This window comes from Dermacentor albipictus, unplaced genomic scaffold, assembly GCF_038994185.2.
Source record: "Dermacentor albipictus isolate Rhodes 1998 colony unplaced genomic scaffold, USDA_Dalb.pri_finalv2 scaffold_24, whole genome shotgun sequence".
Lineage (NCBI taxonomy): Eukaryota > Metazoa > Arthropoda > Arachnida > Ixodida > Ixodidae > Dermacentor > Dermacentor albipictus.
In genome coordinates this window covers 146,355-169,715 of record NW_027225578.1, presented here as the reverse complement: position 1 = coordinate 169,715, position 23,361 = coordinate 146,355, and the positions used below count along the sequence as shown (strand labels likewise).

General features: G+C 43.0%; 1 protein-coding gene across 4 annotated transcripts in view; it reads right to left on the bottom strand.

Annotated features, from left to right (window-relative positions):
- The window catches only part of LOC139052484 (acetylcholinesterase-like), a 98,984-nt gene that overhangs the window by 38,050 nt on the left and 37,573 nt on the right, over positions 1-23,361 (bottom strand). For all 4 annotated transcript variants that reach the window (XM_070529600.1, XM_070529601.1, XM_070529599.1 and 1 more), the window contains one exon: positions 19,067-19,225. In XM_070529600.1, coding sequence (XP_070385701.1) covers positions 19,067-19,225 — 159 coding nt within the window. The remainder of the gene's footprint in view (positions 1-19,066; positions 19,226-23,361) is intronic.

The following is a 23,361-nucleotide window of genomic DNA, read 5'->3' as shown; positions in this document are numbered from 1 at the left end:
AGGAGGAGAGACTGTGGAGGAGGGCTGGCTACACAAATGGCTCTTTGGCGTCCGTTCCTGGGTTTCGCGTCGTCGTCGGCGTCGTCGTCGGCGTTGTCGTCGGCCTCGTAACCCGCTCGCCGACGAATCTGCTCCGCCGCCGCGCATGCGCGCTGTCGGCTCTCCGGGCGAGGGAGGATGATGGAAGGGAGGAGGAGAGACTGTGGAGGAGGGCTGGCTACACAAATGGCTCTTTGGCGTCCGTTCCTGGGTTTCGCGTCGTCGTCGGCGTTATCGTCGGCCTCGTAACCAGCTCCGCCCCCCTTTCATCCCCCCAGCGCTAGCAGCGACCGACTGATACCGCTTTCGTGAGTCCGCTACCGCACTCACGAAAGACGTCGTGCACTTCCTGCAACTCGCATTAACCGTCCATCGATCCACACCGATGTTAGTAGTGGGGGACTTTAATGTTGACATAAAGACAAACAGCAATTTCCTAACACTTATGCGGGAGAACATCCCGTTCCTCTCGCTCGTAACGCGTCCCACGGCTGTGACAACCTCGCGAGGCACTTGTATAGATCTCGTCTTTGAGAATCAAGCATTGGTGTACCAAGTCGAACATATATCAGTCTATTTCTCCGACCACAAAGCTTCCTACATGACTGTCAAGAACTGTTAGTGGAGTCTTTGTTAAAGGAATACGTGTGAAAAATAAAAAAAAAATCTGTGATAGCGCATACATGTGTTGCTCGATTTCTTTGCCTCAATCTATCGAAAAGGTGAAACAGCTTATTTGCTGCGCTCAAATTTCGCATTAGGAAGTAACGTAATCGTCGGTAATTTTTTTTATGGGCTTGTTGCCTCAAAGGATTACCTATAGAGCACCTTGACATCGACTCACCCAAAAACAAATAAACCAGCTGGACATCCTCAAAAAGCACAGCGGTGTAAACGGCGACAGGCCTTCCTGTATACACCTCAACGGTCGAACTATTACAGCTTGGTTTCCATACACCTTGGTCGAATTCAGAAGCTCAGAAAGTCAATGAGATCCACGACGGAAACGTACATCGACCGGAAGATGGAGTTTTGTGCTGGTTTAACTTTGCACTCCACTTGTGGTGACGTAAGGCAGCTATGTGGTGCCAGCTAAAACAGAGCATTTTGTACGCCATGATTTCTGATACGGTGTTCGAGCACCGATTAAGTTAGCCTTATTAATGAGCGCAAAACAATGCGACGTGAAACCATCCGATCTGTACTGTAATCGAAGATATTTCGTTTGCGCCACGGTAGTACAAAGCGTGTGGGCGAGCTTGTAATTGCGGGGGGCGGTGGGATCGGCGAAAGTATTCTGTTGCGCTGTTCCCTTCAGGATCGAGTGCCTACGCGGTGCTTCAAGGTCACTACCTGACACGCCGCGCGGCCGATGTTCGCGCGATCGGAAAACATAGAGGAGGCTGTCGCGCAATAATAATAAAGAATTTGAAGGGTGTACATGCGATTCTATGCGATACGTGAGATACAATAGGGGTGATGCCACAGAGTGCTGCGAAATCATCGAGTTATACGCCTTGCCAACCGCGTGTGTTTTGTTTTCTACCAGTTCGCGCGCATTCAACTTTCTTTTTTCATCTTCTCCATTCGACGCCATCGAGTGCTTCGCCCAAACGGCTTCGCGTAGGCGCTCTTTGCATTCACGGAAAGGCAGATTTCATGGCACTCCAGGTCTTACAACATTCAAAATAATGTAATTTCGTGAAATTGCAGCTTTTCGCACTTCAGTAACTGATTGATTTAACAAAGTTTTAAAATCGGTAAAGGAACGGGATGCCTGGCATATCTGCTTTGTCGCCCCACTGCGTTTCGAGGCGGTATGTATACGTTATCGGCAACATAAACATCAATAATTAGCATTGTTTCTTGTGGCCATAGAAGTAGCTAGTTATGTCGAAAAGCTATTTTTGCTTTGAATCCGAGCACTACAGAGCGAACAGATTGAAAGGGGAGCGCATCGTTGTGAACTAAATGACGACGTTTTGCCAAAAGCTTGTAATAATTCTTTGTCGAAAGAGCAGTTCTGTGAAATTCTTTCTTTGAGAGTAAGCAAAACTTCAGTAGCATCGGGTAGACGGGGAGTAAAAGAATGTAGCACTGGTTTTATATGAAGGAGCTGCCTTTAATATGTGGCCATAACAGTTGAGTAGGTGCGTGGAAATAATTTTTAAAATAAGTAGAGGAATGTGAAATAAATTATTTGACAAGCTCACACTGCCATTGGCAAGAGCGGCCACACTTTAGTGTATTCAATGACTAGTCATTTGTATCCGTCCATTTATGTCAGCCTAATCGTCCATGTAGCTGTTTTGATTGTTGCTTTTGCTGCATCGTGGCTTCACGTTTTAATACTGACATCTTTTTTCAGATTCAAAATGAGCTGGGAGATTCCCCGGCTGGAACGCTAAAGGTGCATTCTTTGGCCATCCATTCTGTAGTGTCACCATGATCAAATACAGTGATACCGTGAAAATGTATTGCAGGAAGCAGAAAAAAACAACAACATTGCTGATGCAACTGCAAGGCATTTACTCCAGTGATCAATTGGTGCAGATTGCCTTCATTAGGAGACATGGTGCCTTTAAGCACTCAGCTGTAAGACTTTGCAACTGCACCGGGACTGGGAGTGAATTTCAGTGTCACTTGTGAACATATCAAACGCAGAATGTGCCTTTTTCAGTGTATATGCCTGATATGAGAAGGGCATTCAGAAACTTAGTGTGGACATTAGGGATCTACATGAGTGCACATCTTTCTAGTTTTATTAAAACGAAGGTATTATGACCTATGTCATACAGCAGTGTGCTGCTAGAGGTATCAAACCAGAACAGCAGCACCCATTGAGAAAGTTGGCTGAAGAACGAGCAGTGATCGGGGCTTTCTGCATTTCAAGGCCAAATTCCAATAAGATTGATGCCGAGCTGGACGATGTGAAGTGCCGGTCACCACATACTGTAGCCAGCATGGCATGAACCTACTTGGCATTGTCTCGTTAAGATACAGAAATTGCATCACTGCTCATAAAGAAATCGGAAATAGGGAGGTTGAGGGGAAGTGGTAGGGCTCCCCTCTGGAGCAGCCAGTGCATACCCTTTGCTATACTTATAATCCTACCCTAATGAGAACTAGTGATGCATGTTAACCTATTACGCAGCCAAGTGCATTCCTTGTTTTGTATTAAGGGGACACTAATGACACCCTGAATGAATTTAAAATAAAGCATCATTTTAAATATCTACTTCTGTAAATTTCTTCGTAGTTGCTTGATTATTACAGAAAATAAAGCTCAAAGTTAAATTTTCTGAGTATCGCCCCAAAATCCTCGTCCTGACACCTCATTGTCACATCATGGATTCGAAGTATTTTTTCAAACTTGGGCTGTATTGGTTCTGTAAAAGTTGCTGACGCTTTTTATTTCGGGTTTTTGGAATACGATGAACATCATTATTTGTAAAAAAAAATTGCTACGCCTGAACAGACATCATCAAAATCCATGACGTCACAGCAAGCTGGTGTGGTAACTTCAAGGCAACACTGCCACCAATCTTTGCTCTTGCTGCTTTTACGGTTTACTCAGCCTCTTGTCACGGTACGAGTAGATCTCTTGAATTTTAGGAAGGTCATTTACAGATGCATCTAAAATAATTTTTCTCTTTAGTGTTTTCATGCCGTAGTTGCTTAGGGGTGTTGGCACAGCGCCGCTAAGCATGAGGTCACAGGATCAAACAACCGCATTTTGATGGAGGTGAAATACAAAACTGCCCATGTACCTTGCAGCCTGATTTGGTAAAGATTAATCCAGTCCCCACTATGGTGTGCCTAAACATCATATGGTGGTTTTGGCAGAATTTTATTTATTTTATTTTATTTTAGTGCTCCTTTAAGCTGTAGAATTCATGATCTCTGCAAAAACTCATGCTTAAAGTATTCTCCATAAAGATTAAATAAACAGTAGATATAAGTGTCTATATTTTGAATTGTGGTGATACGGGATGACTATGAGAACGGTGGTACAACGAGACAGACAGAATTGTAATACAATGTGTGACGGCACGATGATGCACATCGAGGAAATGACCGAGTCTCCCTGGAGGTCCCTGACATAAACATCAACTGAATGTCCACAACTACCGAGATCAGTCCGTGATCTTGTGGAGCCTGTGCTTTGCGAGTCGATTAATTTAATTGAGGTGGTGGTTGGCACATACTGTCCTTGCGGCTTATGTACATTTCATACAGTGGTGTGGAATCTCGCATATTACTTCTTTAGCACAGCAAGCGAACGTGATGTGTAGTGGTAATCTTAGTAATGATCGACAATCATGTCCCTCTTCGAGCTCCTAATGCTGCTTGCCAACACAAGCAGTAGCAGTTGCCCAAGGTAGCGTGAAAGAGATTAATTGAAAAGTGGCATATGCCCAGGTTCGCATACCCAGTCACCCAAGCTGTTCCGACGGTTGATTTTGAACTCTTCACTCAACATAGCAGCCCAATCTCCCCATAAGACCATGGGCTACCCATTGACACTAATGGATGGGAAAATAGAGAAAACACCTGAAAATATGAAGTATCCTAAGAATGGTAATCACAATAAATAGTACTAGATGTGCATTAGCGAAGCTCTTGGGCCAGTTGGTGCATGATGAACTTGAAAAAGGGGCGTACCAGCAAAACAAAGGACGTGCACACACTGAAAAGGCGTTAGACAGGGACGGACGCTGGTCCGTCCCAACGTCCGTCCGGGTCTAATGCTGTTTCCTTGTGTGTGTGTCATTTGTGTTTCGCTGGTACTCCCCTTTTTCAAGTACTAGATGTTTGGATGCTTTGGTTTATTATTCTTGTATGTGCTGGATTGTTTTTCGGAAACATGTCGCATCCAGACAGCATAAGAAGCTAGTAAGAAGTCAAGTTTAGCATTCTAGATTTGAAACAGGTATTTTGTAATTTATTTGCAGTAGGGATGTTGTGTGAATGTGCTAGAAAGCTTAAAACTGTTTTGCTAACATTTACTTAAACATGCAGGTTCACATAGGTTGTAGGAGTGTACATTGAGAAGGTTATCCTGGCACAGCTTACCATGGCCTGCCATGGTGGACCAGGAAAGTTTGCAAGGGCCTTGCTTCACCATGTGTTCACGGAGGAGGAGCCCATGGGCCATTTGGGCTTTGGAACACCAAGGGGCAAAAGAGGCTCTTGACCCCACCAGGGTCAGTACTGTTATAGGCAAGTACCATATATCCTTTCCGGTTGCATTTATACATTCACATTTTTTTTTCTAAAATTATGAACTTGCCAATGGCATAACAAACGACTTTCAAGTAGCCCGTGTGCGCAGTTGTGTGCTACAATAGCCTACCATTTGGAATGACTGTTCATATGATCTTAAGTGCCTAATGCCGCCAACTCAAATGCTTCTAAAATTTAAAAGCTGCCTTCACTGCTGAAAGTGTTTACCGGCTCCACCGCATAAAATGAGCTGCATTTGCACATCAGCAGTGCTACTTGGCTGTCATTGCAAGGAATAGTTGTCTGTGAAGCACGCTCCAAATCTATTGGCATGGACGACATGTTTAAGTAGCCTGAAAGTGTTGTTCTAATGCACGAATCGCTGAGAAGCTGTGCTCAAGTGTGGTTACTGCTCAGCTCGAGCAGGAGCACGTTCACCAAATTGCAGAAATCAAAACAGCTCTCCAGGTTCCGAGATGCGAAACAGTAGTTTCACCAATTTTAACAGACCACATAGAATTAAAGTAGCTCCTATCTTGAGCGAGGTCCATGTGATGCCAGACAGCAGCCTTTCAGCAGAGGGAACCGGAGTGGTGTGGCAATTTTCTTTTGGTTGTTTCAATCAAAGAAACAACAGGGACAGAGTTGTCAGCTTCACTTTCAACAGTACTATGTTTAGTGGACGCTTACTCATTCTAAGCACCTAACCTATGACTCGTATTTATTAACACGCAGTTTATCACTTTGTATTCTAAGGTATGAAAAAAAGATTTATGTGGCTTTTACCCATATACTTCAATGAATGGAGAATAGGCTCTTGGGGCCTATTGTATAAAGCTTCTTACAGACCATCGGACATGTCCACTACTCCCATTCTGAAATTGTTAGAATTGTTTCGTGCTTCCTTACTTCACCTACCTGTTAACAGGGTTATGAACCATTGCCAAGTAGATTATGGGCTTAAATTTATCAAAAAGATGAATGGGCTTTTCTGACTCTCTTGTTTGGGCCGTTGAGGATCACATTTTGGGGAGAAATATGCCTCTCTAATTTAGGAGTTATATATTTTTTGTGGTGTGCAAATACTCAAAACTTTCGAATTGAATAGTGTCCTACTCAATTTAGTCTGAATGGTCACTTTGTAAATGCGAGTATTCTAATATGTCGAAACACCAATAAAACATGAAATTTGAGCCAAAGTACGGTAAATTTTCACCTCCAATTACATAGTATAGACATAAAACATAAGAACTTTTAAGAATAGCAGACCAGGCTACGTTACTTAGGTAGCTGTACTTTAGAGGCTGTACAGCAATCATTTATGCTTACTGAAGAGTCCTGTGCATGTGAAGAAACGTTTTGCTGCTCCATTTGTGCTTTTAATAAACAGCTCTTCATAACATAACAATGACAGAAACTTGCTAACTTTAACAATACTAGGATGTGAACCTCATCTTACCTTAATTGTGATATCATCTGTTCATTATTCAGAAGCTATCCAATATTTGATTTGCTTCTGGCTTTATTCGGTTCAGTCTCAAAAATCACTTTTCATGCATCCCTAATATTTTTATTGCAGATTTATTCTTCAGAGTGACTTTCCGAGAAAATAAACTGGCAAATAATTTTTAAATAACAATAAAGTGGCAATACCATTTCAGTATTTGCAGTTTTACGTGTTTTATTTTTTTATGCAGGATTAAGCAGCATAATTTGTGTAATGAAACTTACAAAAACTTGGGGCAACACTCCCAAATTACTGCAATGACCGACACCTAGGAGCTAAGTGAAAAATCAGTTGTGGAGACACCCAAGGAGCGACAGCACTACAAGAATATGTTCTAGAAATCTCGGAAGGTTGCAGCACCTCCAGTGGGATGCTAGGCGACCCTGTTCTGAAAAGGCAAATTTTTTCAGAATGTTCCGTCACTGCCACTGATGTTCGGCTGTAACCCCTAAAAGGGTTAAAGAAGTCAGTCCTATGGCATGTGGCTCTTAAAAGACAGCATTTCTTCGTATCTGTCACATTCTGCATGTGTCATGCTAAGCAGCTTGGTGCACAACTACACGGCATCCTCATTGTAAGTCATTCAGTTGTTGAGGCATGAAATATACTTTGCTGTAAGCAGTGTTTCCTTTAATGTAGAAAGTCCTAAGTCATTGTAAGGCGAGAAGTACATGCCGATTGCATGTGAACTCATAAACTTAACATCAAATGAAGCCACACTCAATTCTAGTGACATGCCAGTATTGTATTTGGAGCATGGAAAAGCACAGTGAAGTGCTGCACATTTTAATTATGAAAATTACAAGAAATAATTTTAGTTGTCGGTTCAGGTTTATTTAAGAACAACATGAATTTTTTTCACCATTTTGTTTCTCAGCAAGCAAAGTTCACATCTTCGACATTGAGGATATTCATAAAGTTATTTTGCTAGTGTTTTGTTCCTCTTTGCCCTTTCCTGCACTTGACACTTAGTGGAATCCTGTGCCACATTGAATAAATTTAATGGTCGTGCTGTAAAGCTGTACTCGTGGAAAGTTGCAATAAAGCAATACAAATACATAATCAATTTCATTATAACGAGGGCATATTGCATGCCATTCTTTTGCATGTGTAAGTTGCTTTTTAAAACTTGTTCTGGCTTCTTGTTTTCGCAGGCTTCACGTGTCACAAGTTTCCTGGTACCAACGTAAAGAACTATGTAAAGAACTCTGGCCTCGCTTCTGGCATGGGGCCAATACCCTCTGAAGAGCCCAAGTTGGACAGCTCAAACCAAAACACAAGTGTTGTGCTTTTGTAACTCTCGTCATTTTTATGTTTTATGTTAGTCTTCTGAAGGGCACAATTTGGATTTCTCAAATTAGCATACAAATGTTGTGCCTTTCTATGCCTTGACATTTTTATGTTAATTTTATTTAGGTTAATTATGCTAGTCTCCTGAGAAGCCCACATTGGATTGCTCAATCCAGAATACAAGTGCTGTGCTTTGTTATAGTTCACTACATTTTTATGTTAGTTTTTGATATGGTTCCAGTAAGGATAGTGTTTCCTTAATAATATATTCTTTAAGTATCTTAAGTCATTTCATGCCAAACCACCCAATTTTGTGAACTGTTCCATTATGGCCAACCGTTTCAAGTTTGCATGATTTTGAGTAGATACAATAAGAAAATTTGCTTTCATACATACACTTGAGTAATTCCAGGGCAACCAACCAGCGTTTTTTTTTTTACCATCACAGATATAGTTGAAGCTCCGAACTCTTGCTCCCCATTTATTTTCCTTCGCAAGCATTTTTTTTGAATTTTCCCAAAAATTTATTGTTCTTGCCCAGTTAAGCTAGAAGGCACTGATACACGTTTCTTTGGAAAGGGAAATCGTATGATCCAGATGTTCAGATGGTGTTCATGTCAAGAGACTGAAGTGGTGTGACTGCCAAAATTTGCAAAGTTTGAATTTTCTTCTAATGTAGGGAAATGCAGAAGGAACAAAAGAAATATAAAGTCAGACGGGTTGATTTGGGATAGCAGCAAAATATTTCAAGCCTTGGAGGTTCAGTTGATCAGCTAAAAAAACTGTAAAGTTCAAATTTTTTGCAAAAAGCTTGATGTTGAAGGTAAACAGATTAGCTTTGGTGGTTGGCACAAAAGTATATGTCGCCCATCATTACACAGCCCTACATGTCTGCTATGCATGTGACAAGTAACAAAAAGGTATTATTCTTTAAGTGCGATAAATTATTTTTTATAATGTTCATTTGTGGATCACACATACAGCATAAATATAGCATAAATATATTAAGCCATGTCATCTAGCAAGGAAAGATTGTTAATATAATTAGCCACAAAAACTACTCAACAAACTGACTGCCTTTTTTATCATCATGAAGGCAGGTGACGTCAAGTGCTGCAACTGCAGCCTCAACTCGTATTTTTTTAACATGAACGCAAAAAGTGGTCGCCAATGGTGTCTGACCACATCAGACTGAACATGGCACACATATGACTTTTATAGATGAGCATGTTCCGGCTCTGAAACAGTGGTAGCAAACAACACCACAAGAATTTGTTCATACTCATGTAGGTTTTCAGTCTTAATTATGAAGGTGTTTTCTACTTGGATCATCATTGGGCTCCAGGGAGCAGGGCACTAAGTGTCCTGCTCCCTCTTTGTTGCATAGCAATGTGACATGCCCTTTAACATGCTTCGTATGAACAATACCAGTGCTCTCGGTTTTTTATTGCAAGAAAAATGCCGGAGCGACTGGAGCTGCGCCACTGCATCAAATTTTGCCAGAAACTGGGCGACAGCCAAGTGGAAACCATTCGGAAGATTCAGACTGCTTTGAGTGACTATGCTATGAGCTGCACACAGATTAAGGAGAGGTACAACCAGTTTAAATATGGCCACACATCGGTGGAGAGCAAGCCACGCTCCAGTCGGCCATCAACATGCCGAAATGACCAGGTCATTGCCGAAGTGAACCCCGTGGTGATGCGGGGCCGTCGTATGACTATCCAAGAAATTGCAGAAAAGGTGGGCATCAGCACATTTTATCCACATTCCATTATCACCGAAGATTTGGCCATGAAGAGAGTTGCGCCGAAATTCGTTCCCAAGCTGCTCATGGTGGAGCAAAAGCAGCTTCGTGTTGAAGTCTCATAGACATGCTGGATTCTACAAACAGTGACCCCAACTTTATGAACACCATAATCACTGGTGACAAGTCGTGGGTGTATGTTTACGACCCGGAAACCAAATCCCTGTTGTTACAGTGGAAGCATTCCACGTCACCAACCAAAGACCGCTAAGTGCGCAGCAATGTCAAAGTTGCTGACCGCTTTCTTTGACTCCCGCAGTGTTGTACACCACGGGTACGCACCATAGGGTCAAACAACCACTAAAGACTACTACAGGGATGTCCTCCATGGCCTATGTGATGCTGTTTGGCACAAGATACCGAAGTTGTCAACAGGAAATTGGCGCATCCATCATGACAACGCATTTCTAGCACTTGATTCAGATTTTTTTGGCAAAAAACCAGACTCCTGCAGTTCGACAGGCTCCTTACTTTCCTGATATGGCCGCCCGCGACGTCTGGCTGTTTCCCAAAATCAAGAGGCCATTGAAAAGAGCGCGATTTCAGACAAGAGAAGACATGGCTGCAACGACAACTGAGCTAAACTCCATTCGGAAAGAGGCCTTCTCGGAATGCTTCTGACAATGGCAGCACCGCTGGGAGAAGTGGCTGGAGTCCCAAGGAGACTACTTTGAGGGTGATTAGGCTTCCAACGCTCCAGTTATGCCAGTTTTTTTTTTCTTCAGCCAAAGGTCGGATACTTTTCTAACAGACCTCGTATTCATATTTTATGTGCAATGGCTGTATGGGTTACCTGGCCCACACCAAACACAAGCCTCGTTGCGTTAGAGCATGTGTCCCTTGCAAATAAAATGCAGACCCTAAAACCACTTCTCTGTCATCTGTGTTGCAGACGAAGCCAGGTTTGTCGTCTGCAATCCCGGCCGGCAAGCTGTGCGCACATGCGAGAAAAGTCGGTGCTGACAAAATTTCAAAAAATAATTTCTCGTATTTAAAAATAATGCCTTCTTTAACTTCACACATGCATAGCAGACACGTAGAGCTATCCAATAATGTATCACATTTTTTGGCCAACTACCAAAGCTGTTTTTTCCTTGAACGTGAAGCTTCTTGCAAAAGATTAGAATTTTTTTTTTAAAAGCGATCAGCTGGACCATCAGCGCTTCAAGTATTTTTCTGCTATACTATGTCACCTGGGCTACAATTCTGTATTTAATTTCTGTCCTGTGAATTTTTCAGATTGCAATTTGACTCACTTTTGCCGGTGCCAAAAGCACTTGAAGTATTCAAATATTTGAAAAATTGGCTATTTTGGCAGTTGCATCACTTCACCGTATTTCCACGCACACCATTTGAAGGCCTCAATCAATACAATGTGCATTTGAAAAAGAATTTGATTGATGTCCTCTAGCTCAGCTGAGCAGGAAAACTAAACTGTCACCAAAATGCTGCAAGATATCTGGCAAAAATAAATAAAAGGGTAACGAATTTTGAACTCTAGCAAGCATGTGGCAGTGTGTCAGCTATATGTGTGCTGTCAAAAAAACGCTGGTCGATTCGGCATGGAATCGCACACCTGCAAGTGCATCTGTGCCATTGTCAGAGTTCAGTAAAAACTGCATTTTACATAACTTTGTAAGAATGGTTTATTGCTATTTAAAATACATGAGTAAAAATTAATAGGTCAAAGTCCGCTTAAGTTTAAAATGCAACAAAACATCTCCGGTAATGGCAATGATGTGCCTTTCATGTTTGCATGAAACCATATCTTTTTTGTGAATTCTTTCGTTATTTGTGGAAATTAATAAAATTGAAACGGAACTCACACAAGGAGTAACTTTGTTGTATTCCAGCGCATCACTAATACCTGTTTCTTTTTCATATAAAAGTCTGAAGCAGTTAATATGAATAAGTCACTTGATATGTAATGACGTGCGCAGGAACGTTATCATGGCAGAAAACACAACTGGATCACGCAACAGCAATGCAGCATAATAAACTGCTCCCATAAGCATCACTTATTGTGATTGCCATGTTTCAAAAGTACGTAAGGTTTACTGAAATTGGCAGACACCATTCAACCAACAAATAAGGATTGTACAGTGATCCTTTTTCAGTTTTACAGTTTTTTTTAAGTTGTCTGTGCCAGGTAGCATAATTCCTGTTCTTGAGCTGGATTATTCAGAGGTGTACATTACTAGCGCAAGAAATGGAGACATTAAACTGATTCTCTAAATTTATTAATTCACTTATAACATCACGGCACATATTTCAGTTTGCAAATTGTAGCCAGTGAGCCAATGACTCCAGTTCCGAGATTTTTCCACAAATGTGAGAGAAATACATGGGCATTCCGGTTACTTTCGTGCTTCAGTGCATAACAGTGCATTTTGTTAAAAAATATTAAGTGCTACAGCAGTGCATTTCTACAGCCAGTTTGATGGCATGTGTCTCGTTACTGGTGTTATTCTGGAAATTCATTCTAAGTGCATACACCTTGTAAAATTACCGGTTACAATTCGTAAAAACATTTATTGGAACGAACTGAGTTTTTGTTAATCAGCTGACTATGGTGTCTTGATTTCTCATGCAAGTAATGTTCGGCACTCTGTATCTAAAATTATGTTAGCTGCAACAGCCAGTCTTTAATAAATTCAAGGAACCTAAAGATAACCTCCCTGCATATTAGGTCTCAGTTGAGTACTGTGGGCTCAAGCAAATCGTGCCATGGTTATAGTACCACTGGCTACCTAATACAGAAAGCAAGTACCTTTTTTGAGTGTTCTTATTTAGTCATGTCAGTCTACTTGTACATTTATTTATTTAGGTATTTATATTTATAAATTTATTTCTTTTGGGAAATGTGTTTTACTTTAGGGCCACACAGACTACATCTTCTGTATTCAATTTTGTTATGGTGTCAAGCTGCACGAAGTTTGTACTTTTAGTTTTTAAAAAGGTTCTGATGTTCTCAAACTACAAATGGTTGTACATTTACACAGATGTTTGATTACAAATAAACAGTTCACCTAGCAAAATGGTTTTTGTCTGCATCAGTTCAGCACTCTTGATTTTGTGGAGGACCATTCACTCTGACAATTGCAAAAGGTGGCATAACAGTACTGCTAGCAGCTTTAAGATATGGTTTCTTACAGGCAATCTAGGAGCATGCTTTTGAGCCCAGGGTGACAGAGGCCTCCGATACAAAACGCCTGCATTTAAATTTTATCCCTATCCTATCACAGCAAACATACCCACGTGACATCAAAGGTAATTATATGCAACATAGCTCAGCAGTATTTTAAGGAAAGTGCAGGTTTAAACTGCTAAATACCCAGTGGGGCATAAAGGGCTTTCAACATATATTTAGTGTTGATGTTCAACAGATCTGCAACAATTCTTCCATGGGCTTTCAATATTGACGAACAACGCATTTCAACAATAGTTCAATGGGCTTTCAATTTTGAGACTTGACACATCTTCAACAATGCTTCAATGGGCTTTCAACATTGACAAACAACAGATTTCAATAATACCTCAATGGGCTTTCAATTTTGAGCTTCAACAATGCTTCAATGGGCTTTCAACATTGACAAACAACACATTTTAACAATACCTCAATGGACTTTCAACATTGACAAACAACACATCTTCAACAATGCTTCAATGGGCTTTCAACATTAAAATATACCATAGTTTCAACGATATGCCAATGATCTTTCAAATTGAGAGGCCACAATGATGTTTCGACAAAATGTCGCGGGCCAATTATCAACACCTGTCAACAATTTCCTCAATAATGTTTCAACAATTCCCCAATGATCTTTCAAGGTCATTTGTTGATGTTGAACAATGATATTTCAATGACCTTTCAACAATTTTTTTTGTAAGGGTTAAAGTGTACGACCAAGAGGTGGCGCTAGAAAAACCAAAACTCGTATCATCATAATTACGTAGTAAGAAATATGGTCGCTGTGGTAGCGGCGGTGAGGCGGGTCGCGCTGCTCGCTGCCTGGTTCTGGGCTTTTATTAACGCTGTCGGTGCAGTATTCATTTGTTCTGTTCTACAACATGACTACAGATATCTTTATTATTTCACCAGGTAACCGAGATGCCTCAACTCGCAAAAAAAGCACTTCAAACGCTTACATTATTTATTGTCAATAGTGAATGAAGCAGTACATGGCCACAAATTTCGTATAGGTCAGGCGCACTTAATGCTTTCTGTCACTGAGTTTACTACATATAGAAACACTGAAAGCAATCTGTTTAATGGGATTGAAAGCCGCAATCGAGCGAAGATGTCTCATCGGGTTCGGCATGCAGCTAAAGAAGAAAGAAGGGGGCTCCAGACAACGATATTTATGTGGTGCTACCCTCGTACTGTTGTTGCGTACAGTGCTGCTTGTCATGTTTCATACTATACGCATATTGTCTGCTTTCAACGATTTGAGCTACATTTAAAAAAGGAACCCAAATAGTGCTCCTCAAACATGTAGTGTCAGCAAGATAATTTGTATTGTATTGTATTGGGTTTTATGGCGCATAAGCGACTTAGGCTATCATGCGCCAAACACATGGTATAACTTATTTCAAAATTGGGTATCCTCAGCGAGGTCCTTGTCCGGACAAGGCCTCTGAGGAGCCCAACAAACCAAATGAAGACCTCAACCTTCTTCTCAGAACTGAGAAAACGGGTGAGGTGCATCATAAGATGCGTGAAAAGCTCAGGCGACTATGTCCCATTCTTTTGATAACACATCGACGAAAGGCGCTTAGTGTAGGAAAAAACCAACGTTATGCTAAATTTTCCAGCAAGAATTGTTTTCTGTTGATATTGTTGCTGCACATTTAGCGGTCAAGTACGGCAGTAAAAGCTTCAACACATGTGGAGTACTCATAGGCAAACAAGGAACGTTATGGATACAACAGCGCCTGCAAGGACTTCGGCGAATATAGTGTGAATTAACCAGGACACTAAATAAACATATAAGCAAGCCGAATTAATGCTCACAGATCCTTGGAATTGCAGCTTACGGTTTCATGTTGGAAAAAATATCTGTTTATTTGTTCAAACAAGGCAAAGAGGTAGCGAGGACATGAACACGTCAATTGTGTAACAGAAGTGAGCAAGGGATGCCTCAGCCGGCAGTCCACGTTTCAACAAGCAAACACATTTGTGAGGGCACTGACCAAGACAGGTTCTCAAGCTGAGGCTTGCCTTGCTCGTCCGATGTTGATTTGCTGAAGGTTAGGTCCAACTTACTCTGCGAGTATATTTCATATTTTTGGGATCACAGTGGGCTAAGAATTATCATCTACTGTTTAAGAAGAAAGAAAAATTGTTTTAGTTATTTGTCATGTTCAGAAAGTGTGGACTAGACCGGTTATGCCAGCTTGGCTTTTCTAGCTATATCTGATCTTACGGTGCAGGGATAGCCCAGTCACTGATTTCAGGCTAACTGCACATGAACTATGTGAGAGTGAATACCAGAGATTAAGTCGGCATGAAGTATCATTTCCTAAGAATTATATTCAGCGAGTTCGATCATTTTAAAATTCTTTGTATTTTCGTGTAGCAAGTTATCGTCGTAAGGGGGCGTATGATACTTGGCGGTATTAGCCGCCTATCTGATTTGCAAGGAGCAGATGACGAAGTTTGTGTATTAGCAAGCAGCAGCTTGCTACATTGTTGCTGTTTTCGTCGTCATGGCTATAATGACTCGAAAACGAACAAGTTGGGTTTGAAAATTTAACTTCACCGTTTATCATACAACAGCCTTAAAAGCAAGTAGGCTCTATGTCAAATTTTAGCATTCCCTGCTGCTGCTTTCCTGATAGCGATCACTCTGGGAAACCTGCGAACATTTCATCGTGAGGCACACAGTTGAAGAGGACCTGTTGTCATTATAGTGATCATTGAGCTCCTTATGACCTAGCGTGGGCAGCTTGGAGGCCACTAACCCCTCTGTTAAAGCAATCGCATTAAGACCCCCGTGTCGCAGAGAATCCGGTGTCAGCGCCTCGTAAGCGAAAGTTACTCTATATTGTCTATGTGTCCCTAAAGTTCTTATGTCACCAAGGTTGGTCATACCTTGTCTTAGATTCTTTGCAAAGTAATTCCTCAGAATTGTGAAAATGACAGCCTAGAAGCAAATGTCATAAACCAAAAGACTATCAGCATCGGCCGTTTATGTTAAACCTTCTCAGACAGAATGATAAAAGGGCCATACAATAACAGAAAATCGGCCCACGCAAGAAGCCGCGTTTCTACCAGGAAACTCGCTTTCGTGCATAGCGTTCTCTGCCAGTGTCTTCCGTGAAACACTACGGTTACATAAGCTGCAGTTGCCGCGAAGCGTGAGAGGTAGCCAGGGATCTTAAAGGCGAACCTTAAGCGTCCTCCAATTTTTTGTGCGTCTTCCTGAAAACAGAAATGATGAAGCCATGACAAATATGCAAGCAAAAAATGGTGGAATAAATTTATAATTATTATTAGAGGAAGAGAAAAGAGGAATAGTTTTATAATTATTATTTTATACTTTTAAGAAATGACTACAGGAATCTGATGTACACGCAAACAAATTCACAGTTGAAAATGCGAAGCACTGCTTTTTTACTCAATGGTACACATGACCAGAGGCTGCAAAGCTAATCCGCTTTTGTGGGTGGTCTCCAAGCAGATTGTGCTCCGTTCCAGCGACGAACTTTCGAGCGAGCTAGCACATATTTTTTTCGAGATACACGTCATTACGTGGTCAGACGCGGCAGATCACTAACGACGGAAGCCGTGCAGCTATCATGCGAGTGAAACGTCGCAGCTGATAAAATTCTTTGTCTTCAAACACGTTCCCTTGGTGGCGGCTATAGAATGTTGCAAGCGTAAACTGGCTCAGATATTATTGTTATCTAATTAAAATGAACCTGCGCCAGTCTGCTCAAATGAAAGACGATACCGTTCGTAAATATTACTGCCATACAATTTGAATCGATAAACCACTCGGACTGCAATCCACAGCAATGGGCTGCTGCTTATTGCACGTTAGCGAAGTCCTAAAACATTTATTTAAGTTATAAAGCCCCGACTTTTAATAGCAGAAGTCTAATAAAAAATGGCATTCTTATTCTGTAAAAAAATGAGATGTTAACTATGTCTGTCGCTTACTATATGTACATTTATAGACAAAATATTAAGCCGCGTTGAGCGCCCCTAGCAGATCAAATACAAATTAAATTATACGACCAAATTACAGTAACTCTACTTACGCGCTTCATGCTGGAACGCACCGCTGTTGATTTTTCGCCCTCTGTGCAATCTGTGGAACTTGAGAGTGTGTGGGGCCTTGGCTAGCGTGTTGTCCCCGTTGCGTCCTCCTAGGTGTTTTTCAGAGGTTTCGAGAGGCGTGGCGTATTTGAAACGTCCGAGTTTTCTCCGTGATTTGGTGGTGCGACACCAATTGTTCACCCCACAGGCCAGTTGTAACGGTATCAACCATAAATTTTGTAGCTTTTCTCAATTCAAGGCACCTGTGCGGCAGTCGATGTCATCTAGGAATCAAAGGACGCAGCTTTCGTCATGGTAGCCAACGGCTGAAACTCGGCAGTGCGCCGTGAGTACAGTCCCACAAACAGCTTAACGCTTATATTGATTGATAAACTTGAAAAAAATGGTGAAAAGCTTGCTCTTGATTATCCCAACTTGAATGCTATAGAGTCGTCTGTTTTGATTTCGTCTTAGCTTTGACAGGCGTCTAGAAATACAACAGGATCTCTTCTAACATGTGCAACGAAATGAGAATGGCGAATAATTTACTCTTCCTGTCCCTTGGATATGTCAGTCTCTGCATCGGCTGCTTGAGGTGCGGAGATAAACGTCACGTCACATAGGCGCTTCGATGGTGTCTGCTAGGAGAATTCACGTGACATCTGGCCCATCCGAAGTAATTCATCTGTCTAATTCCGTAAGTGCACAATAGTCAGTTTGAAGAGCTAGCAAGGGTACTTATAGTTTCTACCATGCTAGAATACCTTTCGAGAGCCGCTGCCCTCCTATGTGAGTACGCTACATTTTTTTTAGCATTTCATGCCTTACGCGTTGTTAAAGCACGCTTACAGCACTGACTGCAACCTCGGTCACCACTGTAAGGAGCGTAGAAGCGGCACACTCCGGGCTGTGCTGTATGCCATATACTGGCGCCCTCTGTTTCGAGAAAAAGGGGCTAATGAACATGCATTGACAGAGAGCTCGCCATTTCGCGTACTCCTCTCTGTTCTGTGTTTTCTTTAGTTCTCCAGTAGAGGTGACTCCACATCCGCAGTCGACTGACGGCGAAGCTAAGCCGCGCCTCATCTGTCGTCTTCGTCGCAGAGTAAATACGGTGAGTCGCATTGGCCTGCTTCCACACGAGTGCATGCTAGAAAATCAATGAGCCTAGAAGGCAGGTCGCCCCGTGGGTAAGGTGCCGCAGATCTCGATTGAACGCAACGCTCTCCGATAGCATGGACAGCTTTGGCGGTGGAGCCTCCACGTGTGTAAGCTGCACCACAGTGTTTCTTACAATAATTACTAGAGGGAACTCTGGCTCTATAGTGGCTATGGAGACTGCAAGTGGGGTGGTTGACCCAGCGCGGGAATTATGGGAAGAACATGAATTTGCCTAAACTTCGTCCTACTGGCTTCAAGCGGCTTCGTGACTTTGTAAACTCATTTTCAACAATGCACAGCGTTATAAATAATATCAACATTATTAAAATTTTCTGACAGCATGATTTGAACACAGGACCTCTAGCACACAGGCCTGATATTGAAACCATTACGCCATGGACGCGCGTATCGACGAGCGATGTGAAGCGCCCTTAATAATTTATCGCGGGCATTCCAGTGCCTTGAGATGCTTGGCGCGTTTCGATTTGTCCACCTAAACAAGCTCAATCGTTGCAATTAGTAGCGATTGTGCGCGTTCACAGCGTCTTCTGCACTTCAAAGAATATAGATTGCTCTACAATTTACAACAATCACGGCATACAAAGCGTAGTAAACGAATCCACAAGAACGTCTGAATCCACAAGCACGAAGATCAGATAAATACATGTACTGCTCATCATTCCCATGGTGGGTGAAGAACTGCAGTGCCATAGTTCCCTTTAGTACATTGTAGGAAACTCTAAGGGCTGCACCTTTGCGAGCTAAAGCGCACCAGCTTTTTGTTGCTGGCAGCGTCTGGAAGGTCGAGCCCCTCGGCGTCTTCGCAGGGAAGGAAGGACGTCTGAAAGCGCGGTCCGAACGAGAACCGCATGGACAGCGTAGGCCGCAGCAGCCTGTCCAAGAACACCGACCGCAAGCACTTTTTCGCCTCCTGCACGAAGCAATAGGCAGCGATTGTGGGAAGGACACGGGCTACAGCAGAGACCAACTTAGTGGCAGAAACTTGGAGCCTTGCTCACTAACTTAGTGAGCATTAATTTAATGCACGAGGCTTCCGCATGCAAGCCAAAACACGTGCTCTAAACGCTTTCGTCACATGATTTTGACGTGCTGTGCAGTCAGCCCGCATGAAACTGTCGAAAACGATTCTTACAAAATAAGAAAAGAAAGAACAAAAGAAAGCGGACGTATACGTACGCACGTACACACTCACTGTCAATGAAGTGTACTTGCTGTCAGTTTGTTTCTGAGCACCCGTACATATATATAAGCACAGATAGACAGAGCTGCATATATTTTCCCCCGAAGAACTGTTAAGTGAGCCCCCCGCATGAAGTTCTGTTTTGCACCTCTTCAATATATTACGTCTGCGCCTTGCACAAGGAGCAAAAGAAAGCAACTGAAGATCACTCTCTATCCATATGTTCCGAAACATGAGTCAGTTCATGGGTGCTAGTGACTAAATTGCAGAGTTAATAACATTCTTAACTCCACGGTGGGGTATGAGGGACACAGGAGTAGAAGGTGCCGGATTAACGCCCAACACTTTGGGTTCTTGAACGTGCACCTAGAGCAAAGTACACGAGCGTTCCTACATTCCGCCCTCATCGTAATGCAGCCTCCGCGGCGGGATAAAACCTCTAACTTCTGTCTAGCAGTGCAGAGCATAGCCACTGAGCTACAATGGTGGGTTATTTAGCGGGCGCATCTACAATAAAAGAAAGATTACAGGTGTTCGCATGCTTGTACACGACTCGCCTATCACCGTGGACGTGGCGCGTGCTGCCTGATGTCTACTAGACAAGACAAAAAAAAAGAATAAAAAACAAAAAAAAACAAATGAGATGATAAGAATGACAACGGATAACACCACAAAAGCTACGTCGGCAAGAATTATTTTCGCCGTCTTTGAATTCCCGCGCCTTTACAGTTTCTTTCGTCCTGAGCTCCTTCAAGCTTGCGCAGCGTCCGATAGCAGCAACGCATGGCTTTGAAATATTCTCGAGAATTTTGATAATGCTTCACAGTTCGTAATCAACCAGAGGAATTTGCGCACTCCATTCAATTGAACTTGACCACGTCATTGATTGATTGATTGATTGATTGATTGATTGATTGATTGATTGATTGATTGATTGATTGGTTGATTGATCACCTGCCATGGTTGCTCAGTGGTTGTGGTGTTGGGCTGCTGAGCACGAGGTCGCAGGATCGAATCGAGGCCACGGCGGCCGCATTTCGATGGGCGTGAAATGCGAAAACGCCCGTGTACTTAGATTTAGGTGCATGTTAAAGAACCCCAGGTGGTCCACATTTACAAAGTCCCCCACTACGGTATGCCTCATAATCAGATCATGGTTTTGGCACGCAAAACTCCAGAATTTTGATTGATTGATTGAGTGAGTGAGTGAGTGAGTGAGTGAGTGAGTGAGTGAGTGAGTGAGTGAGTGAGTGAGTGAGTGAGTGAGTGAGAATGAGAGTGAGAGTGAGTGAGCGAGCGAGTGAGCAAGCTTTACTCTTAGAACCGCCATTCTGGCTATGAGAACCGTCACTAAGGCTACCAGACTTGTTTATACCGCCAGGGATCCCTAGCGCACTAAATTATTATTACACAGACGTTTGTGTGTTTCGCCTTAGCCATTCACTTCTGCTAGAAAAGGAAAATGCGAAGGAAGCTAAACCACATTGTCTCGGTGCTACTGTCGTATTCTCGATCGATAAATTCTCGGATAATCCTTCCAGCGTGCAAAGAAGCTTACGGGGCACCTTTCCATGCAACGTTACTTCCATGGGTGTCACGTCGTTGTCGAGTGCTTTGACAAGACGTCCACCAGAAGTACCGCGACGTAAACGAATGCCTGTTGCGACAGTGCTGTCAGGGAGCATGGTGTTGGGTAATGTCCAACTGTCAACGCCATTCATCATTGAATGTTTATCCGGGAAATACGGCCTAGGGGGCATTGCTAGGTAGAAAAGATCAGCTCATTGGAGTGTAGACGCAGCCTCAAAGAGAGAGAAAATGAAAACTGACATCAAGGAGCTGCAGTCACTCACTTTTAACAACTTCGCCTACTGTCCCGTTCTCAAATGTGCCATTAAGAATGATTTCCTTTAAGACGTCACTGTTGGTCAACTGTAATTTAAGGAGTGGTTTACACCCACAACGTTAGTTTTGGGCAGTATTCATGACGAGAAGCAGAACATTGAGTGTCGACCGCGGTAAAAGAAAAGCGAGTGAGCTGTTTACCACTCTGCCGGAAGACGTGACCTGATAATGCTTGCTGCCCCTCGTACATCCTTCAATCAACGACAGGTGGCAAAACGGCAAGGGGTGCCACCAGAGTGCAGCAGCCCTACTGCAGGTGCTTCTGAATCGTTCAGCTCCGTGGCGTGTGCATGCGCGTTTTAAGTGCGCCAAGTGGCAGAATCATTCAAGCTGTAGTCGACACCGGGTCGTTTCACTTCGTGCTGTATTTGCTGGAACTTCATAGATAGGCGGAACAGCAACGAGGACGTGTCTTTCCCGTCCATAAGAGCTCGTTCCCGAAGTGTGACTTACTGCATGCTTTTTTTTGGCACGCCCGAGCAAATGCTCAGCTCATGATTAACTACGATGCTTTCTGAATATAAACAAAAGAAAGTCCCCGATGTCAGCTAGCCACCTAAAGGCCCATCCACACGACGGACCAAATTGCTCTTTTGGACCACGCATCACGTGATAGGACGTCACCAGTTCGTGCGTACCGCCGTTAGCCCGCGCAAGACCGCGGCCCTCGCGGTACAACAAATCGCCGAGGCTTTTCCCGCTTCCGTTTTGGCGGCGGACCACATGCAAACCGCAGCGATTTTGGCGTAGCCAACGAATGTTGTCCGGCAACAGAGTGTCTTCAGCCAAATCGAATCGAGTTTTCGGCTCAGCAAAAGCCAGTCAAGCCAGTCGTTTCATGTCCACCGTTCCGCCTACACGTGCATGCAGCAGATATATTTTTTAAACACCGTGTCCTCTTGGAGTGACGAGGAGGTTTTTTTCATTTTGTATACCTCGTTGAGCAGTTCCCGGCTTTGTGGGACTGGAGCCGGAATGATAACAATGATAACACTCTGGCCGAATGTGTAGCTGGTTGGTCTGCTCAGCCGTCTGCTATGGCGGTCCGCCATGTGGATGTGCTCTGTGCCGGACCGGACCATGGCGGGCCGTGACGTCGCATCACGTGACCGAGCGGCCCGCGGACTTGGTCCGTCGCGTGCATCGGCCTTAAGCAACCTGCTTCCGCAGATCACGGATGCAGACTTTTTTTCTCCCCTACAAAAACAGGCTATGGAATTTGTCATAGTTACGCCAGGCCGCGGACAATTGGCCTCTAGGCCAATTAGCCCTTTTGAACAGCTATTAGGAGCTGAAGAAAATTAGAGGAAAACAATATTCACTGCACCATTGAAAACTGACAGCGGCAAAGAGACAATGAAATTGCATGCTAAGCCTCACAAATAGTGTATGCGTTCTTCCTTTCTACCGCAACAACCTTTAGCTCTGAGGCTAATGATTATTACGCCTTCCTTCAGCCCCCGTTCAAAGACCCCGATCAACTCCTCTGTGCTGAAGAGTGAACAGTCCATTAGATGGTAAATAAAAGAACCATATATTGATCAATTTTTCATCAGCGCGTGCCTCGCTTTTGTATATTTTACCGTCGCCTCTGTTGCTTTGGCGATGGACAGGAAAAAAAAAAGCTATATACCGTCAGTGTGAGCCTAGACCCAATTGGACAGGATGGCTCTACATGACCTGCAGGCCAGCCAGCCGAGTCCAATTGCTTATGTGCGCCATCCCTCAGATCCTTATATCTACGTGCATTTAAGCAAAGTCTGGGTCGATACGAATGTGATTAGTCGAGCGTTGACCCAGTCACATATTTAGAAGCCTCCTGTTAGGTGGTGTTCACATTCCGCGCCCTCAAGGCTCGTTATACCGTGCCCTGAAATATCATTATACTAAATAACAATGGCATTACAATTTGGAAGGCCATTCAAAAAGTAATGATCAACAACGTTTTACTAAAGGTTACG